Source organism: Arachis stenosperma, chromosome 10 (assembly GCF_014773155.1).
Source record: "Arachis stenosperma cultivar V10309 chromosome 10, arast.V10309.gnm1.PFL2, whole genome shotgun sequence".
NCBI lineage: Eukaryota > Viridiplantae > Streptophyta > Magnoliopsida > Fabales > Fabaceae > Arachis > Arachis stenosperma.
The window spans coordinates 127,111,403-127,131,510 of record NC_080386.1 but is presented as its reverse complement, the minus strand read 5'-3'; the positions used below and the strand labels follow the sequence as shown (position 1 = coordinate 127,131,510).

Genomic DNA, 20,108 nt, shown 5'->3' with positions numbered 1-20,108 from the left:
CTACGTGCACACGGTAACCCCGTCGGGGGTGCCTCCGTTACTTTGGTAGGTGTTACCATATGAAAATGTGGGCGTTAGTGGAGCAGCTGCTCGGCGCCAGGCCTCCCGTGGCAGCACAGCAGGCGGCGCAAAGGAAGGAGTCCTTCACACTGAAGCTGGTGTGGCTGTGGGATCGTGTCTGCCAGATGTCCCAGACAGACAATTTCCAAACCCTCCGACAGTACGCTATGTGTTATATCATGTTACTGATCGGAGGGTATCTGATGACCAACAAATCCAACAATCTGGTGCACCTTCGTTGGCCTCGACACATGACGAGAAAGTCCTAAATACTTTGTCGAACATGCAGCAATCGCGCACCATGAGGTGTCCATCGTAGGATAGTTTGACGCATAGGTCACATATGGTGCTGGAAAAACAGCTCTGCAATGCCTGAAGCAGTTTTGGCATCTTGTTGTACGACTCTTCCTAATCACCGTAGATCCGAGCAATTGCCTTCTGCTTTGCCATACACACCTTTCTGTATGAGGGTTTGAAGTGATAGAGGAGTTGGACTGAATCAAGGGCAATATGACCCTACAGATGAGACTGCTATCTAACTGACGATGGTCTTGAGACATGGTGGGTGTTAGACAGCTGTGTGGTCCACCAAACCTCCGAACCTCCCTAATCACAACAAAAAATTTATGCTTACACTATATCTCTAACCTACATAACATATCATACAAAAGTACTCAAATTCACAATTAAATTTGAACTTACTAGTATCTGAGATTCTGACGAAGGGCTACAAAGAGGCTCCATTGACACCCACTGTCGGCTTGACGGCACTGCACATGGTACTTTAACCGGGGGGACTCGATCACCCGGTGCTCAGCACTCCTATGAATATTATAGTTCTTCACACCTTGAAGCACTTCCTCTCGGTTTCTGTACCTGTGTCCGACCCAAAACTCTACACCGCCGTCTAGGTTGTAATCCACTTCACAACTGTCAGAAACCAGGGTCCTCTCATGCATGGCGTCCAGATCTAGACTGTGATAGTAACTTGGCACAGCCGATAGCGCCGGAATCGGGTGAGGTGGAGGCAGCACATGGCACCGCATAGCCCCGGCAGGTGTCTCCGGCACAAACTCATCCTCGTCACCACCATCAGAAGACTCACTGTCCACACTGTCCGCCACGTAATCCTCATCTGACTCCTCCTCACCCTCCTCTCCCTCATGCTCCGGAATCGCGACATGAATGGGCGGTGGTGCGAGAGGTCGGTCGTCCTGCACATAGGTTTCGTGTACGGAACTCCCACTACCACCGTGACCCACCTCGGCGGACAGCTCCATTACCCGTTCACACATGATCCTCCCATGAATGTCGAACATCAGTCGCACATGCTCGTCCCCGTGAAGTCGGAATAGTTGAAACCGGAAGACTCCATTTCCCATGGGTGCTAGCAACCTATACCCCACCCTACCTATCTCCCTCGCTTGTGTACTACCGAGCTTGATCAATATCAAACTCTTCAAATCCGACAACGTCTCCACACACTGAGTGTGAGGATCCTGACACTCAAATGTCACCCCGCTGTCGCCATTTCTCATACGATAATTGGAATAAACAAGCACAACTATGAATGGATTGTTATTGGCCATTCAACTTTGTTTTTGTGAGAAAAATAAGACAGAGAAAGAATATGAAATGTGTGTGGAGAATACCAAGGGTTACACATCCTTTTATAGATGCTTAATATTTGTCTTTTATTATCTCATTTACAGTGTAAACGAGATGACATTTCCACGTATCTCGTTTACAGTATAAACAAGATGTGTATATTTTGTTTACAGTGTAAACGAGATATACACGTGTCACGTTGACGTGCCATATCTCGTTTACACTCTAAACAAGATGCGTAAAAAATATCTCCTTTATAGTATAAACAAAATATAATAAAAAAATTTAAATCGATAAATACTCGTAAAATTATTTATTTTAATAAATATTATATTTATTTTATTTATTAAAATAAAAAATCTTACATCATTAATATATCAAAATTAAATCCATAATATATACACAAAAATAATTGTATGTTAATTATTAATCTTAAAATAATCCTGTACAATAAAATGACAAGACTAATGTACGATGATTCAAGAAGCTCATCATTTAGGCAGGGTATCGGCAGGGGTCCATGATCTTGAAAGTTCGTGATAGTTTTATTTTTATGTAGATATTATATTATATAAAAAAGTACTATTTGTAATATAATATAGATGACAAATATTTCTTTTGTTATTTTTTGTATAAAAAAACATTAGAGACTTCAGATTAAGAAATTAAATTTTGAAAAATAAAAATTATAAACTTTGTTTGATGCTAAATTTGAGTATCAAACAAATATTCGTATATTATTTTAGATGCATATCGTTTCTAGTTTTGCACATCACTCGATCTCTTCAATTATTTTCGTTTGGGACCATATGATGGCTTTAGGGCCAGAAATTGGGTGTAATGGCTGGTACATGATAGTTACGTCCCTCGCTTTTATTGAATTGGTATAGTAGAATGTTTTAGAACGAATATTATATATTCATTGACGGATTTAGACAATTTTAATAGTGAAAATAAAATATATATTATAAGATAATTTTTATAATAAAAATATTATATTTAAATAAAAAATTAGTTATTAAATTATTTATTATGAATTTGTGTATTAATATATTGTTACGGTCTGGCCTAAACTAAATATAGGTCGGCCCGATTCGGGCACCACCCGATCTGAACGGTTGGAAGCGGGGCGCCTCGATCGTCGATCCGGACACGCGTCCCTGACAGCTACTTTACAGCTGTGCAAGGGAGACCTCAAAGGAGGTGGGCCTGTCCTTACAGGGTCCACCTCTGACACGGTATAAATGGGGAGGGACATACCCTTCCCCTAAGGTACGTCACCTATCACTCACCTTTTTTCGCCTGCACACTCTATTGACTGGAGCGTCGGAGTGTCTTTGCAGGTGACACCCCCCACTCCTTGCACGAAATACTCGGAACATTGTCTTCGCCAGCCCGGGAGCTCACGACTAGGCAAGACCCCCACTTCACCAACCAGGATTCCAACCCGAACCGTTCGGTACCCGACCTACCGAATATTGGCACCGTTTGTGGGGAGAACGAAGCTAAATGGAGATCGTGCCGGGTCCAGGGGACCACGGGCGCGCAGCAGCCCCCGAGGGGGCAGCCTCCGTTGCCTCGCCCTGTGAGAGGTTAAGATCCCCTCCCCAACAAACCGGGTTCCAGTCGAGAGCTCAGGAGAGGCGCCCCTTTGGGGGAACAGGCAGTGACAGCGCCAGGATAATGTAGGAGCTACGCCACAGGGTGCAGAATTTGGAGCAACAACTAGCAGATCAGGAGCATCCTCAGCGAATCTCCGACCCTGACTACTCTCAGTCCCTTGAGAGTCGGGGAAGAACCTCCAACCGAAGCAGTCGCTCCCGGCGCACCCCTATACTGAGATCAGAATCGGAGAGTAGCCGGGAGGACTGGCGGCGCCCTAGGAGGCGAAACGATACAATCATCTACGCCCGAGGCAAACGGGCATGCGTCATGCGTGGGGACCGCGAAAACGGAGAAGGAAGGTCCGAAAGAAAGTAGCAACCTGTCATCATGGGCGCCACCCCATTCCACCGTTCCATCCTCGAGGTCCGGTTGCCGAGACACTTCGACAAACCAATAGACATGAGGTATGACGGGACACAGGACCCGCAGGAGCACCTAACGGCTTTCGAGGCCCAAATGAACCTCGAAGGAGTGGGAGACGAGGTGAGGTGCCGCGCTTTCCTGGTCACCCTGGCAGGCCCGGCGATACGGTGGTTCAATAGCCTCCCGCAGGGTTCTGTAGCCGCCTTCTCGGACATCAGCCGCGCCTTCTTGGCGCAATTCACTACTAGAATCACGAAGGCAAAGCACTCAATCAATCTTCTCGGCGTGACCCAACATGCCGGGGAGACGACCAAGAAGTATATAGATCGGTTCAACGACGAATGCCTGGAAATCAAAGGACTAACCGACTCTGTGGCCAGCCTTTGTCTGACGAATGGCCTTCTTAATGAGGATTTTCGAAAGCACCTCACCACCAAACCGGTCTGGACGATACATGAGATCCAGACCGTAGCCAAGGAATACATAAATAATGAGGAAGTCAGCCGAGTCGTGGCTGCCAACAAACGGCAGCCCTCCTACAATCAACCCAGGCACCATGGTAACGGAGAAAGGCAGAAGGAACAGGTCAGAGACGGGGGGCCGAGCAAGGCACCCAGACCGTCTCCCGGGATAGAAAAATTCACCAACTACACCCCACTCACTCTCCCCATCATAGAAGTTTACCAGCAAATCGCCGAAAATGGAATATTGACGAAGCCCCGACCTCTGAAAGACCGTACAGGGGGGAATAACAGCCTCTACTGTGATTATCACAAAGGCTACGGGCACCAAACGCAGGACTGTTTCGACCTGAAAGATGCGCTAGAACAAGAAATCAGGGATGGTAAACTGGCTGAATTCTCCCACCTTATCAGGGAGCCGAGGAGACGACATCGCGACCACAATGAAGACGGCAAGACCCGATCAACGAAATGGCGACAAGGACCAGAAGACAACGATCACGGCCTCACCATAATAAACGTGGTGATCGCCAAGAACACAGCGCCAAAGTCGAGGTCTGCGCACAAGAAAGACGCCAAAATCCTGGCAATTTCCTCCTCGCTGGCACGAAGCTCCAAGAGGTCCCCAACTATTTCCTTTGGGCCAGAGGATCATTGGTTCGACGAGGTCCCTGAGAACCCACCCATGGTCATTACGGCTAGGGTGGGAATCGGCCTCGTCAAACGAATCCTTGTGGACACGGGGGCAGACTCGAACATTATGTTCCGCAACGTGTTCGATGTGCTAGGATTACGGGACGCCGACCTCATGACTCACCAACACGGTGTCATAGGGTTGGATGACCACTTCATTAAGCCGGACATGATAATATTTCTCCCGACCTCCGTGGGACAAGGACAAGGGCAGAGGTCAATTATGGCCGAGTTCGTGGTTCTACGGGACTCCACTGCCTACAACATCATCTTGGGGAGGAAAATGATCAACGATGTTGAGGCGGTAATCAACACGAAGCTGTTGGTTATGAAGTTCGTGGCTGATGACGGATCTGTAGGATCCATAAGAGAAGATCTGGAAACGGCAGTCGCTTGCGACAACGCCAGCCTCTCCTTGAGAAAGAAGTCTAAAAATCATCTGGAGTGTTTTTTGCGGACTTAGACGCCAGAGTCGATGACAAGCCAAGGCCAGAACCAGAGGGGGACTTGAAAAAGTTCAGGGTCGGTGAAACGGAGGAAAAGTTCACGTTCATTAATAGAAACCTCCCACATGAATTGAAAGAACCCCTAGTAGAGATGATTAGAGCTAACGGAGATCTATTCGCTTGAACGCCAGCCGATATGCCGGGCGTAGACCCTAGAGTCATGTCACACCACCTGGCCGTCATGCCGGACACCCGTCCAGTGGCCCAAAGAAGGAGGAAGATGTCCCAGGAGAGAGCAGAGGAGGTGGCCAAGCAGACGGCCAGCCTCCTAAAAGCGGGTTTCATACGAGAACTAGACTACTCGATATGGCTGTCAAATGTAATTCTGGTAAAGAAGCACAGTGGCAAATGGAGAATGTGTATGGACTATTCCGACCTCAACAAAGCATGCCCCAAGGACTGCTTTCCACTTCCCAACATAGATGCGCTCGTCGACGCGGCGGCGGGGTACCGGTACTTGAGCTTCATGGATGCCTATTCCGGCTACAACCAAATACCGATGCACCGACCCGACGAGGACAAAACAGCATTCATAACACCCGGAGGGACCTATTGCTACAAGGTGATGCCGTTCGGACTGAAAAACGCAGGGGCAACATACCAAAGGCTGATGAATAAAATATTTGGAAGCCTCATAGGCAAGACAGTGGAAGTCTACGTGGACGACATCCTTACAAAGACTACGCGGCCTGACGACCTCCTGACCGACCTAGGAAGTGTGTTCGCATCTCTCCGACAGCATGGCATGAGGCTTAACCCTCTCAAATGCGCTTTTGCCATGGAAGCCAGAAAATTCCTGGGATTCATGATAACCCAAAGGAGAGTAGAAGCCAATCCCGAGAAATGCCAGGCAATACTCCAAATGAAGAGCCCGGGATGTGTCAAAGACGTTCAGAGACTAGCAGGTCGCCTCACCTCGTTATCCCGCTTCCTCGGAGCGTAGACAGCAAAAGCCCTACCTTTCTTCAATCTAATGAGGAAAGGAATAGCATTTGAATGGACTCCTGCGTGCGAGGAAGCCTTCAGACACTTCAAAGAAATCTTGGCGACACCCCCGGTACTCGGAAAGCCCAAAGTCGGAGAACCACTATACCTGTACCTGGCCATAACGGGGGAAGCCTTGGCAACGGTTTTGGTACGAGAGGAGAAAAAAGCTCAACAATCAGTCTATTTCATGAGCAGGGCCCTACAAGGGGCGGAACTACGGTACAGCAAACTGGAGAAGTTAGCTCTGGCGCTCTTGACCTCTTCTCGAAGATTAAAACAGTATTTCCAAGGTCATCAGATCATCGTCAGGACGGATCAAGGAATCCGACAAGTGCTCCAAAAACCAGACTTAGCGGGAAGGATGATGACTTGGTCTATTGAGTTATCCCAATATGACATACGGTACGAACCTCGGCATGCGATCAAGGCGCAAGCAATGACAGACTTTCTGGTAGAAGTAACGGGGGACCCAACCGAAGAGACGGACACACGGTGGAGGCTCCATGTTGACAGGGCCTCCAACTAGACGTCCGGCGGTGCCGGGATCATCCTCGAGAGCCCGGCTGGGATCGTATACGAGCAATCAATCAGATTCGAATTCCCCGTTTCAAACAATCAAGCAGAATACGAAGCCCTTCTAGGAGGTTTAGCCCTGGCAAAGGAAGTCGGAGCGATGAGGCTGGAGGTATGCAACGATTCACAAGTCGTTATCTCGCAAGCAAACGGAAGCTATCAAGCTAGAGACTCACTATTACAAAAATACTTGGAAAAAGTCAAGGAACTGAGTAAAACATTCGAGGAAGTCATGATCCGACACATTTCGAGAGAAAGGAACACGCGGGCAGACCTACTATCCAAGTTGGCCAGCACGAAATCGGGAGAAGGCAACCGATCTCTCATACAGGGCATGATGAAGGAGCCAGTGGTCAACCTGCACCTGTTAAGGTTGAGTCCCTCCTGGCTAGACCCCATCACTAGTTTCTTGGAAAGCGGCAAGCATTCCGACGACGAAAAGGGTGCCAAAGCATTGAGGAGGGAGGCGGCCAAGTACGCTATCATTCAGGGACAGCTATTCAAAAAAGCACTCAGTCAACCCCTGCTGAAGTGCCTATACCCCGATCAGACGAACTACGTGCTCAGAGAAGTCCACGAGGGATGCTGCGGCCACCACATAGGGGGAAAAGCCCTAGCCAAGAAGCTAATCCGAGCAGGATACTACTGGCCTTCGATGATGGCAGATTCTAAAGAATTCGTGAGAAAGTGCGTTAAGTGTCAAGAGAACGCCAACTTCCACAAAGCACCAGCTTCGGAGCTGAGTCTGTTAACGACCTCCCGACCTTTCTCACAATGGGGAATTGACCTTTTGGGACCTTTCCCACTCGGTCCGGGACAGGTCAAGTACCTCGTAGTCGCCATCGATTACTTCACCAAGTGGATAGAGGCCGAGCCACTGGCCAGCATATCCTCTTCTAACTGCAGAAAGTTCATGTGGAGGCAAGTAATAACCCGATTCGGTATCCCGGAAACCGTCATCTCGGACAATGACACGCAGTTCACCGACAAAAAATTCACAGATTTTCTCGCCGGCCTTGGCGTAAAACAGAAATTCTCCTCGGTAAAGCACCCCCAGACAAACGGCCAGGTCGAATCCACAAACAAGATCATCCTGCTGGGGCTGAAGAAGCGGCTTGATAATAAAAAAGGTGCTTGGGCCGATGAACTTGCCTCGGTCCTCTGGTCCTACCGAACAAACGAGCAGTCATCCACCGGAGAAACACCTTTCCGACTAACATACGAATTAGATGCGGTAATACCCGTGGAAGTCGGTGAGCCGAGCCCGAGACTGCTCCTGAAGGGAGTAGAGGAAGCGGTGGAAAAGGATCTTGTGGACGAAACAATGGAGATGCCCCACTTGTCGGAAATAGCACTCAAGCAAAGGATGGCCGTGCAATACAACGCCAAAATACTCAAAAGAGAATTTGAACAGAACGACCTCGTCCTAAAACGCAACGACATCGGCTTACCGACCCTGGGAGAAGGAAAACTGGTGACAAAATGGGAAGGTCCCTACAGAGTTAAAGAGGTGATCGGCAAGGGCGCCTACAAGTTGGAAAAGCTCGATGGCAAGGAGATCCCGAGAACATGGAATGCAGACAACTTGAGAAGGTTTTATTCCTAAGTCGTTTACTTTGTAACAATACCTTTGCCATGGTTATAGACTTACTTGATTACCGGTTAAGTTATACTTGTCCATATTTTTGCTCTCTTTTGTTTACTTTCCTGAGACGACTATCGCGCAAACGAGTCCCGCGCCTTACGAACCAGAAAGCACGGCGATACACAGCCTCGGGACTGATCACCCCGAGAGCCCCCTAGGCCAAGAACATAACAAACAACCGTAGCAAAGAGAGAGCTCAACTTCGAAGAAGTACCAACACAACGGTAAAGCGAGTAAATTACCAACATAACGGTAAAACGAGTAAATTGGCAAACAAAACAACCAACAATAAACAAACAAACGTATATACAAACCAACCGACCCACTAACGGGCGCGAAAGTTTCGGTATGAAAGTTCTATAAAAAAGTTACAAGAGATCACTTCTTCGGCATATCAACAACCTTCCCATCCTTAATGGTCTTGAAGACACCAATTGCCGATATGTCGAAGTCGGGAGCAATAAGCTTCACTTGAGCCTTGAGAGCCTCTTCGGTCATGAAAATCGCATTCTTGCCATGCTCTCTAACCTCCTTGTGCTTTCTCTTGAACGCATCAGCCTCATCTTGAGCAGTCTTGACGGCTGCCACGGCTGTGTCCCGCTCTTTCTCCAACACGGCCACTCGACCTTGTGCAGCACTTAACTGGCTCTTCAAAGTCATTTCTTGGTCGGTCAAACGGGACACAGAAGCATCGGCAGTCTTCAGCTTCTCTTCGGCCGATGCAGTCTTCTTCTCGGTAGCGTCAAGCTTATTCCTCGCCTCGGTCAGATGCCCTTGAAGTGTTTCAACTTGAGCCTTGAGCTTATTGTTGGCTGTGGCGGCGGTCTCGAGCTTCCGACGAAGCGAAGCCATACCCGAAAGCTCGAACTCAGCCTTCCGAGCTATAGCCGCACCGCGAAGGAGGGTGCGGTACATCCATCGTGCCTGCCCCGAGAGGTCGGTACCATGAAAATGTTCCTCCGTACCGGGAAGCAGTTGGGTATCTATGAACGACCCGGCATCAAAGTTCCTTTCCATAACGGTAAGGACCCCCTCAGGGCTTGACTGCGACCTTTGTCTCTTGGGAGTGGGGATGACACTCAACTCCTCATCCTCCTCCCGACGAACGGAAGACGAGTGCCCGGGGACAGCCTCCTCCTGGAGAATGGGGGACGTAGGTGGAGTGGCAACCTTTTCTGCCATGGCCACCTCAGGAGGCGTGGGTGCCGTCTGCGTCCCCTCGTCCTCAGGAGGCGCCACTGATTGATCTCCGGCCTCTTCACCATCATCCTCCACCAAGAAAGTCTTGTACAGATTCTCGAGACCGGTCACTTCAGCAGACATCCCCACTACAAATAAAAATTGAACAAATTAGTAACCAGCATACTAAGACAAAGCAAGTAACCATTCAAAATGCAAACACGACACAGACGATTTACGAATATAATCCCGGGCGACCTCCCGACTACCCATGAGGAGGTGAGGATTTACATGGTTCCTCCCGAAAACGGCCCACAGCACGTCGGCTATCTTCCGATCCACAGCCGACATCCCCTTATAGGTAACTTTAATGAAAGTATTGGAGCCCGCCCCGAAACTCCAATAGTTCAGAATGAGGCGTTCTTTCTCCAACGATAACCAGAAGGGGTGACGACCCTTGACCGGGCGAACCTTGAAGTATTTGTCCTTGAACCCATGATAGGAATCCTCGAACACACCAAAAATCCTCCGCCCCTGGGCAGATCGGAAGGACATAAACCCCTTCCTCGCTCTTCCCTCCATGGAAGGGTTCGTCAGGTTGAAGAAGAAAAGAAAGACGTCAACAGACACTGACAGCTCTAGGTACTCGCATACCATCTCGAAGCAGCGAATCAACGCCCAACTATTCGGATACAGCTGCGACGGGGCCACGAAAATTCGGCTTAAGAGTCCCATTTGGAAGGCGGAGAGGGGAATTCGAACCCCCACTTGAGTGAACATGGCCTTATAGAACCAAATCCAATCGGGGACCCAGAGAGCATGGAAGTTGAGCTCATACATCCGCTCATGAGGAGCAGGGACGTACACATTGTAGTTAGCTTCTTCATCGGTACCCCCACACAAGTAATTGGACTGACGGAACTCGGTGAGCTCCTCCTCACCCATTTGGTTTGGGGAATCCTTGAGGTCGGAGACCACCCAAGCGTACGGGTCATAACCCGTGTCGGAGGTGGAAGCCCGAGCGACCACAAGAGGCATACCTACAGTGGGGGCACCACACGGTTAGTCTATGAGGTCAGAAACTCGAAAGAAACGCAGAAACTACGTCTACCAGTCTACCTTACAACCCGAACTAAACACGGAGAAAGTCAATAACAAATGAGACCTATCCCAGAATGGTACACCCCCTAAACACACTCTGCTTGACATTACAAAGATGTCTATCCTACGAAAATCAAACAACATGCAGCAAAAACACGCAGCAGATATGCAAGAGAGAATCAAAGCGGAAGAGAAAAGGGATCAGAGATTACCTGGATTAGTTGCAAAAACTGAGAAAGAAGAAGGAAAAATGCACAAGGGAACTAGAGCGAAGCTCTGGGGATTTCTAGGTGAAAAGGAAGGAGATAGTAGGGAGAAAGTAGGAGTAAGAGTGTAAAGAAAGAAAAAAGAAGTTACCAAGGCAAAGACTGTTTAAAACTGCCACCCAAGAAGCGCGAAAGGCCTAGGGGCAAAATAGTCTTTACATACAGGATTTTTTCAGCCCATAATGAACATTTAATGATCTGCGCGAGAAACGAGGCGACAAACGGCTATTCCAGCAACGAACAGACGCGCGTAAGAGGCACGTCCACCCTACGGACGACCGACCTGGCGACAACACACGAAAGAAGAGATGACACGCCACCAACGATCCCTACGGTCGTTGCTGGCGCGTCGGGGGCACTGTTACAGCCTGGCCCAAACTAAATATAGGCCGGCCCGACTCGGGCACCACCCGACTCGAACGGTTGGGAGCGGGGCGCCTCGATCGCCGACCTGGACACGCGTCCCTGACAGCTACTCTACAGCTGTGCAAGGGAGGCCTCAAAGGAGGTGGGCCTGTCCTTACAGGGCCCACCTCTGACACGGTATAAATAGGGAGGGACATACCCTTTCCCCAATGTATGTCACCTATCACTCGCCCTTTTTTGCCTGTACACTCTATTGACTAGAGTGTCGGAGTGTCTTTGCAGGTGACACCCCCCACTCCTTGCACGAAGTACTCGGAACATTGTCTTCGCCAGCCCGGGAGCTCACGACTAGGCAAGACCCCCACTTCACCAACCAGGATTCTAACCCGAACTGTCCGATACCCGACCTACAGAACATATATATATATTATTTAATTTATTTTTAATGTATATTTTGTATTTCAAAATTTATTTTGTATAAGTAATTATTTTTTATATATATGTAACATAATTATCGATATAATTATATTTTGTTGTTATAAAATATGATTAGTATTCAGAATATTTAATTATAAATTAAAAAATTAAAATAGTAATTTAAGTAAACATATAATTTAAAATTTTATTTTTTTTATATTTCATATTTTAAAAAGATTGAATAATTTTTTATTGATAATATAATCAAAATGTCTCTTATATATATATATATATTGTTAAACCATTATTTAAAAATATTTAAATTCACCTTTCATACAATTAGTTCTGATCTTAATAATATTCACCGTTAAAAAAGTTCGTTCAATTAGTGTAATTATTATAAAAAAATTAAAACTAATTTGAAAAAAACACCAATGGATACATAATATTCTTTTAAGTCGATTTCTAAGAAAGAATACCAATCTCATTTAAATTTGAGAATTTATTTTTACAATAATTTAATATAAAATTTTTAAATTGACTATCAAGTGTCAAAAGTTGAATAAAAAATAATTGTGGAGTCAAATTTAATAATTTAATGAAGGTAAATAAATATTATTATTATATACTATTCAAAAAATTTTAAATTGTAGTGGGACACTTGCCCCACTACAATATAAGTAGATCCATCCCTGAATATATTGATAAAGTAAAAAAAATTAAAAATAAAAGGTTCTTTGTCTTTAAACAAAGATAATTGAATTTATATATGGAGAAATTTAGGGGCAGCAGATTTGTTAAAATCTAGCAGCACTTAGCCAGCAAAACAAAATTGAATGATTTTTCACCATTAGATGAAATCTCTCACCATTAAATACACTATTGATGATTAATTGATGACTACAACTCACAAAATTTACTATCCCCTAGCACTCCTCTTTATATATGATAAGAGCTACCAAAATGTTTTATAAATATATATCATAAATTAATTATCAAATTAGTAATCATATTTTATTATTTGAGTAAATTAAAGTATAACTTTTATCATTAAAATTTCAAAAATATTTTTAATATTTAATATAATTTAATTTAATTTAAATGTTTGAAATAAATTTTAATCTTATCATTAATATTTTAACCATTAATAAATAGTCGATTTTTTTTCTTCTTAATTTTGTTTGTATATCATCATCATACTCACTATACCACCATCCCACCCTTATCAACAATAATTTACACCACCCTCCACCACCTCTCAAATCTCCGGTTAGGGAAGGACAGAAGGATCGAAAAATTTTAATATGCAGCAACTGAATTTTAGATGAATTTTTAATTATTTTTATTATATTTTTTATTACATAAAAATAATTTAAACATAATATATATATTTTTTATAGAAAAAATTTAGAGTATACGATATGATTATTAAAATATAATATAAATTATTATTTTATTTTATATAATAATATAATATTAAATATTAATATTTTAATATAATTTAAAAAGCAAACGAAATTTTTAAAATGAATATAAAAATAAGTATATAAAAACTAATTTAAAAAATATAAAAAATTGAATATATTATATTAAATTAGTTAAATAAAAATATTAACGAGTAAAAATATTAAAATATAAATATAATAAAAAATAATACATATAAAATTATTGAATTAGATAATATCTTTTATTACCTTAAACATATATTTTATACATAAATATAATTTCTTAAAATTTTGTGAGGATCCAACCACTATTCGCTTTCTCTTCATTTTTATCATTGCCTTCCGCAGCATTTAATTTGCTCTCAATAACAGCCCCAACCCCGCCACAAATTCCACACCGACGTATCTAGGTATCTTTATTAAAAGGATTTAGTTAATTTGTGTCTTAAACGCACATCTTAAAAATATAATAATAAAAAAATTTTAATATTTTTTACGTATTCAATATATTAAAAACGTAGAAAAAATAAATTTTGTTAATAATTTTTATAAAATATTTTTTTATAATATACTTAATTAATATATGTCCTTAGGACACAAATTTTAAAAAAAATCTAAAATTAAAAATATTTTTAAGATTTTTGAGATATATATATATATATATATATATATATATATATATATATATATATATATTACTCTTATTATTTCTATTATATAACATAGTACAGAATAATTCAACTATATTAAAATTAGGGTAAAAAACTCAAATGAGCCAAGGAGAGCTCAAAATTACCTAATTAAGCCAAATGAAAAATCAATACGTGAATCAACCAGGACGAATTTTATTATTCGAATCAATATGATTCGAATTTGATTTGCATGTAATTCGAATTGATATGATTCGAATTACTAGGAAGCCAACAACTGAATGAAGTTCGAAACAACTTGATTCGAATTACACCAAGATAATTCGAATTTAGTTAATTCGAATTACTAGGAGAAGTGGCTATTAGAGGGGTTCGATCAAGTTGATTCGAATTAGGTGAAATTGGAGTTGCATAGTAATTCGAATCAAGTGTTTCGAATTACAAAGATTCGGCTATAAAAGGAGTTCGAGCCAACTTCATTCGAATCACTTTCTCATTCTCCAACCCCACCAATCCCAGAGAAAAAGACCAACGTTCAGTACGAGTGCGACCAGAGCGGCTGTTTCTGTCGATGGGGGACGATCCGGGAAGGCTTTATCGTTTGGATGGAGTAGCTCATATCGCCGGTGTGATCAACGACGAGGTTAGTGGTTTATGTAAGCGGCTATGATAACGGTATTTGTTAATGGTTTTTTATAATGGTTTATGTTACTATTAGTGGTTTAGGATAGTGGTTTAGGAAAGTAGTGTAGGGTAGTGGTTTTTGTTGATGTTTTGTTAATGGTTTTGTTAATGGTTTTGTTTTAGCGGTTTATTGTTAATGGTTTTTGTTAACGGTTAGGAAAATAGTGTAGGCTAGTGGTTTTTGTTGATGGTTTTTGTTAATGGTTTTGTTTTAGCGGTTATTGTTAATGGTTTTTTGTTAATGGTTTTTGTAATGGTTTTTGTTAATGGTTTTATTGTTGATGATTTTGTAATGGTTTTTGTTAATGGTTTTGTTTTAGCGGTTTATTGTTAATGGTTTTTGTTAATGGTTTTTGTTAATTTGCGGTTTGTGCATCTGTTCTAATTTTAGGCGGCAACAGGGGATGCGTCTTGATGAGAGGTATGTCCGTACTTGCAGATGGCGGGACTTTACCATCTTGTGAGACTGAACGACAGATGGTTCCGACTAGACGAGCCCCTAGTCAGCGCATTCGTCGAGAGGTGGCGGCCTGAGACGATACCTTCCACATGCCGTTCGGAGAGTGCACTATCACGCTTCAGAACGTCGCATACCAGCTGGGGTTGCCAGTCGACGGAGACTATGTTAGTGGTTGCCTTACGGACTTCCACCTTTACATTGAGGGTGGGAGACCTGCTTGGCAGTGGTTCCATGAGTTGCTCGGTGTTTTACCTCCGGAGAACCAGGTGCAGAAATTCGCAGTCAACTGCACCTGGTTTCAGGAGACATTCGCAGAGTGTCCAGATGGGGCAGATGAAGAGACAGTTAGGCGATTTGCCCGGGCCTACATCATGATGTTATTGGGTACGCAGCTGTTTGCCGACAAGTCCGGCAATCGTATACACATCAGATGGCTACCATATGTTGCTCGGCTTGAGGAGATGGGTCGCTACAGTTGGGCGTCGGCGGCACTAGCATGGCTGTACAGTGCATGTGCCGAGTCGCCAACAGACATGTTGTGAAGTTAGCTGGCCCATTACAGTTATTACAGTCGTGGATCTTCTGGAGGTTTCCACACTCAGACCATCTGGGTATGATGAGATCAGCTGGCCCCTTGCCTCGAGGTACCGTTATTGTTTGTACTAGATATTCTTCTTGTATTATTTTGTAATTATGCCCTATATTCTTCTGTTTTCTTGTACGCAGATGGTCTGGTTACAACCCTGGGATTAGCACAAGGGACCTCGGTACAGATGGCTCGCATGAAGATCGACTTGTTACAGCTCGGCAGGTAAGTAAGCAGAACTTTTGTGTATCTCAAGTCAGTGTTTCAGTTTATATCACTTAACTGAAAGTACAAACGATTTGATTTTGATTTTTTCAGTTATATGGATGCCCTATAGCGCAGTCGACGTCATCCAGGTTGTCCATCCTGAGGTGTTGGAGCCTCGGCATACGATGTTGTGGCGATGCAGGACGTCCCTGATTTATTTTGCGGTGTCGAGTGGCATCAGTTGATAGAGTTTTACCTCAGTTTGGCGGCGTTCAGCCCATACCGTCTCCCGCCCTGAACATCGACTTCTGATGTCGAAGGACGGGAGAGGAGGTGACCGTTGGTTCCGGCACAGTACCTGAGTGGCATCTTTACTGGCAGGAGCGTGCTGATTATATTCTACAGTTTGACATCGTGCCCGACCCTGGACCGTCACATGAGTTCTTGACATGGTGGTATCAGCACGGGAAGAGGGTTTTTATCGCCGGAGATGTTATTGGGGGATCCGAGAGGTGTTCCTATTCCAGATGAGGCGACGCAGAGGGGTGCAGGCCGACTTCCAGACAGACATGGGGTAGAGGATGTTCCTGACAGTGCATTGAGAGGAGAGCACGAGTTGGGACACGTCGTAGCCAGCGTGAGTGGAACTGGGTAGATCAGCTATGGATGCCGGAGACAACCCAGTTAGGGGTGGGGAGTTCGTGGTCGTCTGGCAGGAGGGGGAGGGTGGGGTGCTGCTAGACAGGGTGCCCAGATGCCTGGGGGAGGTGATGTTGCGGGGGTTGATAGGGCGCATCAGGGCGGGCATGATGGTGGGTCCCCTGGATCTGGTATGGGAGATCCCACGAGTCACACTGATGCTGGGTGGTGCGCGAAATTGTGATCACTACACAACTTTGCACAACTAACCAGCAAGTGCACTGGGTCGTCCAAGTAATAAACCTTACGCGAGTAAGGGTCGATCCCACGGAGATTGTCGGTATGAAGCAAGCTATGGTCACCTTGTAAATCTTAGTCAGTCAGACTCAAATGGGTATAGGTGATAAACGCATAAAGCATAAAGATAAAGATAGAGGTACTTATGTAATTCATTGGTAGGAACTTCAGATAAGCATATGAAGATGCCTTCCCTTCCGTCTCTCTGCTTTCCTACTGTCTTCATCCAATCCTTCTTACTCCTTTCCATGGCAAGCTTATGTAGGGTTTCACCATTGTCAGTGGCTACCTCCCATCCTCTCAGTGAAAATGTTCCTATGCTCTGTCACAGCATATGGCTAATCAGCTGTCGGTTCTCGGTCAGGCCGAATAGAATCCAGTGATTCTTTTGCGTCTGTCATAACGCCCGCCTGCTAGGAGTTTGAAGCACGTCACAGTCATTCAATCATTGAATCCTACTCAGAATACCACAGACAAGGTTAGACCTTCCGGATTCTCTTGAATGCCGCCATCAGTTCTTGCCTATACCACGAAGACTCTGATCTCACGGATGGCTGGCTCGTTTGTCAGGCGAGCACTCGGTTGTCAGGCGATCAACCATGCATCGTGTATCAGGAATCCAAGAGATATTCACTAGAGCCTTGATTGCTTGTAGAACAAAAGTGGTTGTCAGTCACCTTGTTCATATGTGAGAATGATGATGAGTGTCACAGATCATCACATTCATCAAGTTGAAGAACAAGTGATATCTTGGACAAAGAACAAGCGAAATTGAATAGAAGAACAATAGTAATTGCATTAATACTCGAGGTACAGCAGAGCTCCACACCTTAATCTATGGTGTGTAGAAACTCCACCGTTGAGAATACATAAGAACGAGGTCTAGACATGGCCGAATGGCCAGCCTCCCAATGATCTAAGAACTAGATGTCCAAAGATGATCAAAGGATCTAAAATAATCCAAAGATTCAAAGATGAAAATACAATAGTAAGAGGTCCTATTTATAAGAAACTAGTAGCCTAGGGTGTACAGAGATGAGTAAATGACATAAAATCCACTTCCGGGCCCACTTGGTGTGTGCTTGGGCTGAGCAATGAAGCAATTCGTTAGAGACTCTTCTTGAGTTAAACGCCAGCTTTTATGCCAGTTTGGGCATTTAACTCCCATTTAGGTGCCAGTTCCGGCGTTTAACGCTGGAATTTCTGAGGGTGACTTTGAACGCCGGTTTGGGCCATCAAATCTTGGGCAAAGTAGGACTATCATATATTGCTGGAAAGCCCAGGATGTCTACTTTCCAACGCCGTTGAGAGCGCGCCAATTGGGCTTCTGTAGCTCCAGAAAATCCACTTCGAGTGCAGGGAGGTCAGAATCTAACAGCATCTGCAGTCCTTTTCAGTCTCTGGATCAGATTTTTTTGCTCAGGTCCCTCAATTTCAGCCAGAAAACCTGAAATCACAGAAAAACACACAAACTCATAGTAAAGTCCAGAAAAGTGAATTTTAACTAAAAACTAATAAAAATATACTAAGACTTAACTAAAACTACTAAAAAACTCATAGTAAAGTCCAGAAAAGTGAATTTTAACTAAAAACTAATAAAAATATACTAAGAACTTAACTAAAACTACTAAAAACATACTAAAACAATGCCAAAAAGGTACAAATTATCGCTCATCGGTCTTGGAGATTACTTCATAGGTGTTCCCGGTGATGATCATACCCTTCAGGATAGTACTCCATGGGTGAGTCCTGGCTCGATGTTTGGAGACTTACTTGCTAGTGATGGCATTGTGCACGAGTTTGGTGGACCACATTTCCTTGAGGATATCCGGACCATCATGCAGGAGGATGAGGCTGCAGCCGGACGGGTTCATACGACAGGGACACAGGCACCGCTGGACGTTGATCTGAATGAGCCTGCCACGGTAGTTCCTGCGCATCCTTTTGCCATGGGTGGGACCCCAGTATCGGCGCAGAGTATTGGATCACACTCAGTTGCCGGCCCGTCCTCATCCAGACCCGTCCATGTACCGCCTATGACCCCGAGACAGCCAGTTCCGGATGACAGCGACGAGTCGATTGAGGATGAGGAGCCACTTATTCGTAGGGGCTACCGGACACGGGTGCCACGCCGTTGCGGCACTGGATCGCACCTGTTTAGATGATTCATGGATAGTGGTGTATGTTGTTGTCATATTTATATTGTGTACTTTGTTGGTTTGTTATCGTTGTTATGGGTAGTACTTTTATTATGTTATTTGAATTATGTTATGTAGTCTCATTTACGTCGATGTATTCTACTTTTATGTTATGATTTATAGTTTCATGTTATGTTATTCGTTATCAGTCATACCATGATAATTGTTGTTTGTTCTACTTATAAATTTCAATGATTTAAAAGACATTCAACAGAAATATTTGGTACAAATAACAAGTTTCATTACACATACGAAACAAAGTTGTTCCATACAAGTCGTAATACATTAAAAGTTATAAACAAATAGAGGACAAGTGCTAATACAATAAGAAACAAACACATACATAGCAAATCGCCTACTGATTTCTAGCAGTCCCGCTGGGGCCTGCGGCTTGTGGACAACTACGCCTGGTGTGACCTGGCTGCCTGCAGAGGCCACATCTCTTTGGCCGGTTCGGATCTGCTTCATCCATGTTGGTTCGAATTCTTGTGGATCTAGGACGACCCTCCCTCGCACGCCTCATACTCGGATCCGGTATAACGGTAGGCCCGGCATAAGGTGGCCAGAAACCCTCCAGAATGGGAGGGGCAAATCCCATCTGATAGACACCGAAAACGGAGCTAAGATATACCTCGTGGACGTAAGGCTGCCATGTAAGCCGTGAATAAGCACAGCATGCCAGTGCGTGCGGACAGGGAAAATGAAGTGCTTGGAAGTATCCACAATCACAAGTCTTAGACCTAATGAGACCCTTACCAAGAGAGAATGAGCCTGTCGGAGTCGTCTCAGCAATGGTGTACTCCAAGTTATCCTGTCGTAAACAGTCACCGTGAAATGCCTGGCTGTTCTCAGGTTGGCCTCGATACACTTACTAGGTATTGACTGAATTGTGTCCAGTACCATCTGAGCCTCGGCCTCCCTACCCTTACGGAAAATAGCTCAGCAAGCCTTCCGTATGTGGCCTTCACCAGGGAGCAAACAGGGAGGTTTCTAACCCCCTTCAGGATTGAGTTGACACATTCCGAAATATTGGTCGTCATGTGCCCGAATCT

The 20,108-nt window shown here is 44.5% G+C and overlaps 2 protein-coding genes across 2 annotated transcripts; one reads left to right on the top strand and one right to left on the bottom strand.

Annotated features, from left to right (window-relative positions):
* Window positions 1-761: 761 nt before the first annotated feature.
* On the bottom strand, window positions 762-1,649 carry LOC130957673 (uncharacterized). Its single transcript, XM_057884520.1, has one exon. It carries the CDS (start codon window positions 1,647-1,649, stop codon window positions 762-764), a length of 888 nt encoding a protein of 295 aa, XP_057740503.1.
* Window positions 1,650-3,660: 2,011 nt separating this feature from the next.
* LOC130957672 (uncharacterized) lies at window positions 3,661-5,313 on the top strand. Its single transcript, XM_057884519.1, has one exon. The coding sequence runs from the start codon at window positions 3,661-3,663 to the stop codon at window positions 5,311-5,313; it is 1,653 nt and encodes a 550-aa protein (XP_057740502.1).
* The last annotated feature ends 14,795 nt before the right edge of the window (window positions 5,314-20,108 follow it).

Excerpts from the sequence above, each read along its gene's own strand:
- LOC130957672 (XM_057884519.1), top strand. The coding sequence starts at position 3,661 with ATGGGCGCCACCCCATTCCACCGTTCCATCCTCGAGGTCCGGTTGCCG.
- LOC130957673 (XM_057884520.1), bottom strand. The coding sequence starts at position 1,649 with ATGGCCAATAACAATCCATTCATAGTTGTGCTTGTTTATTCCAATTAT.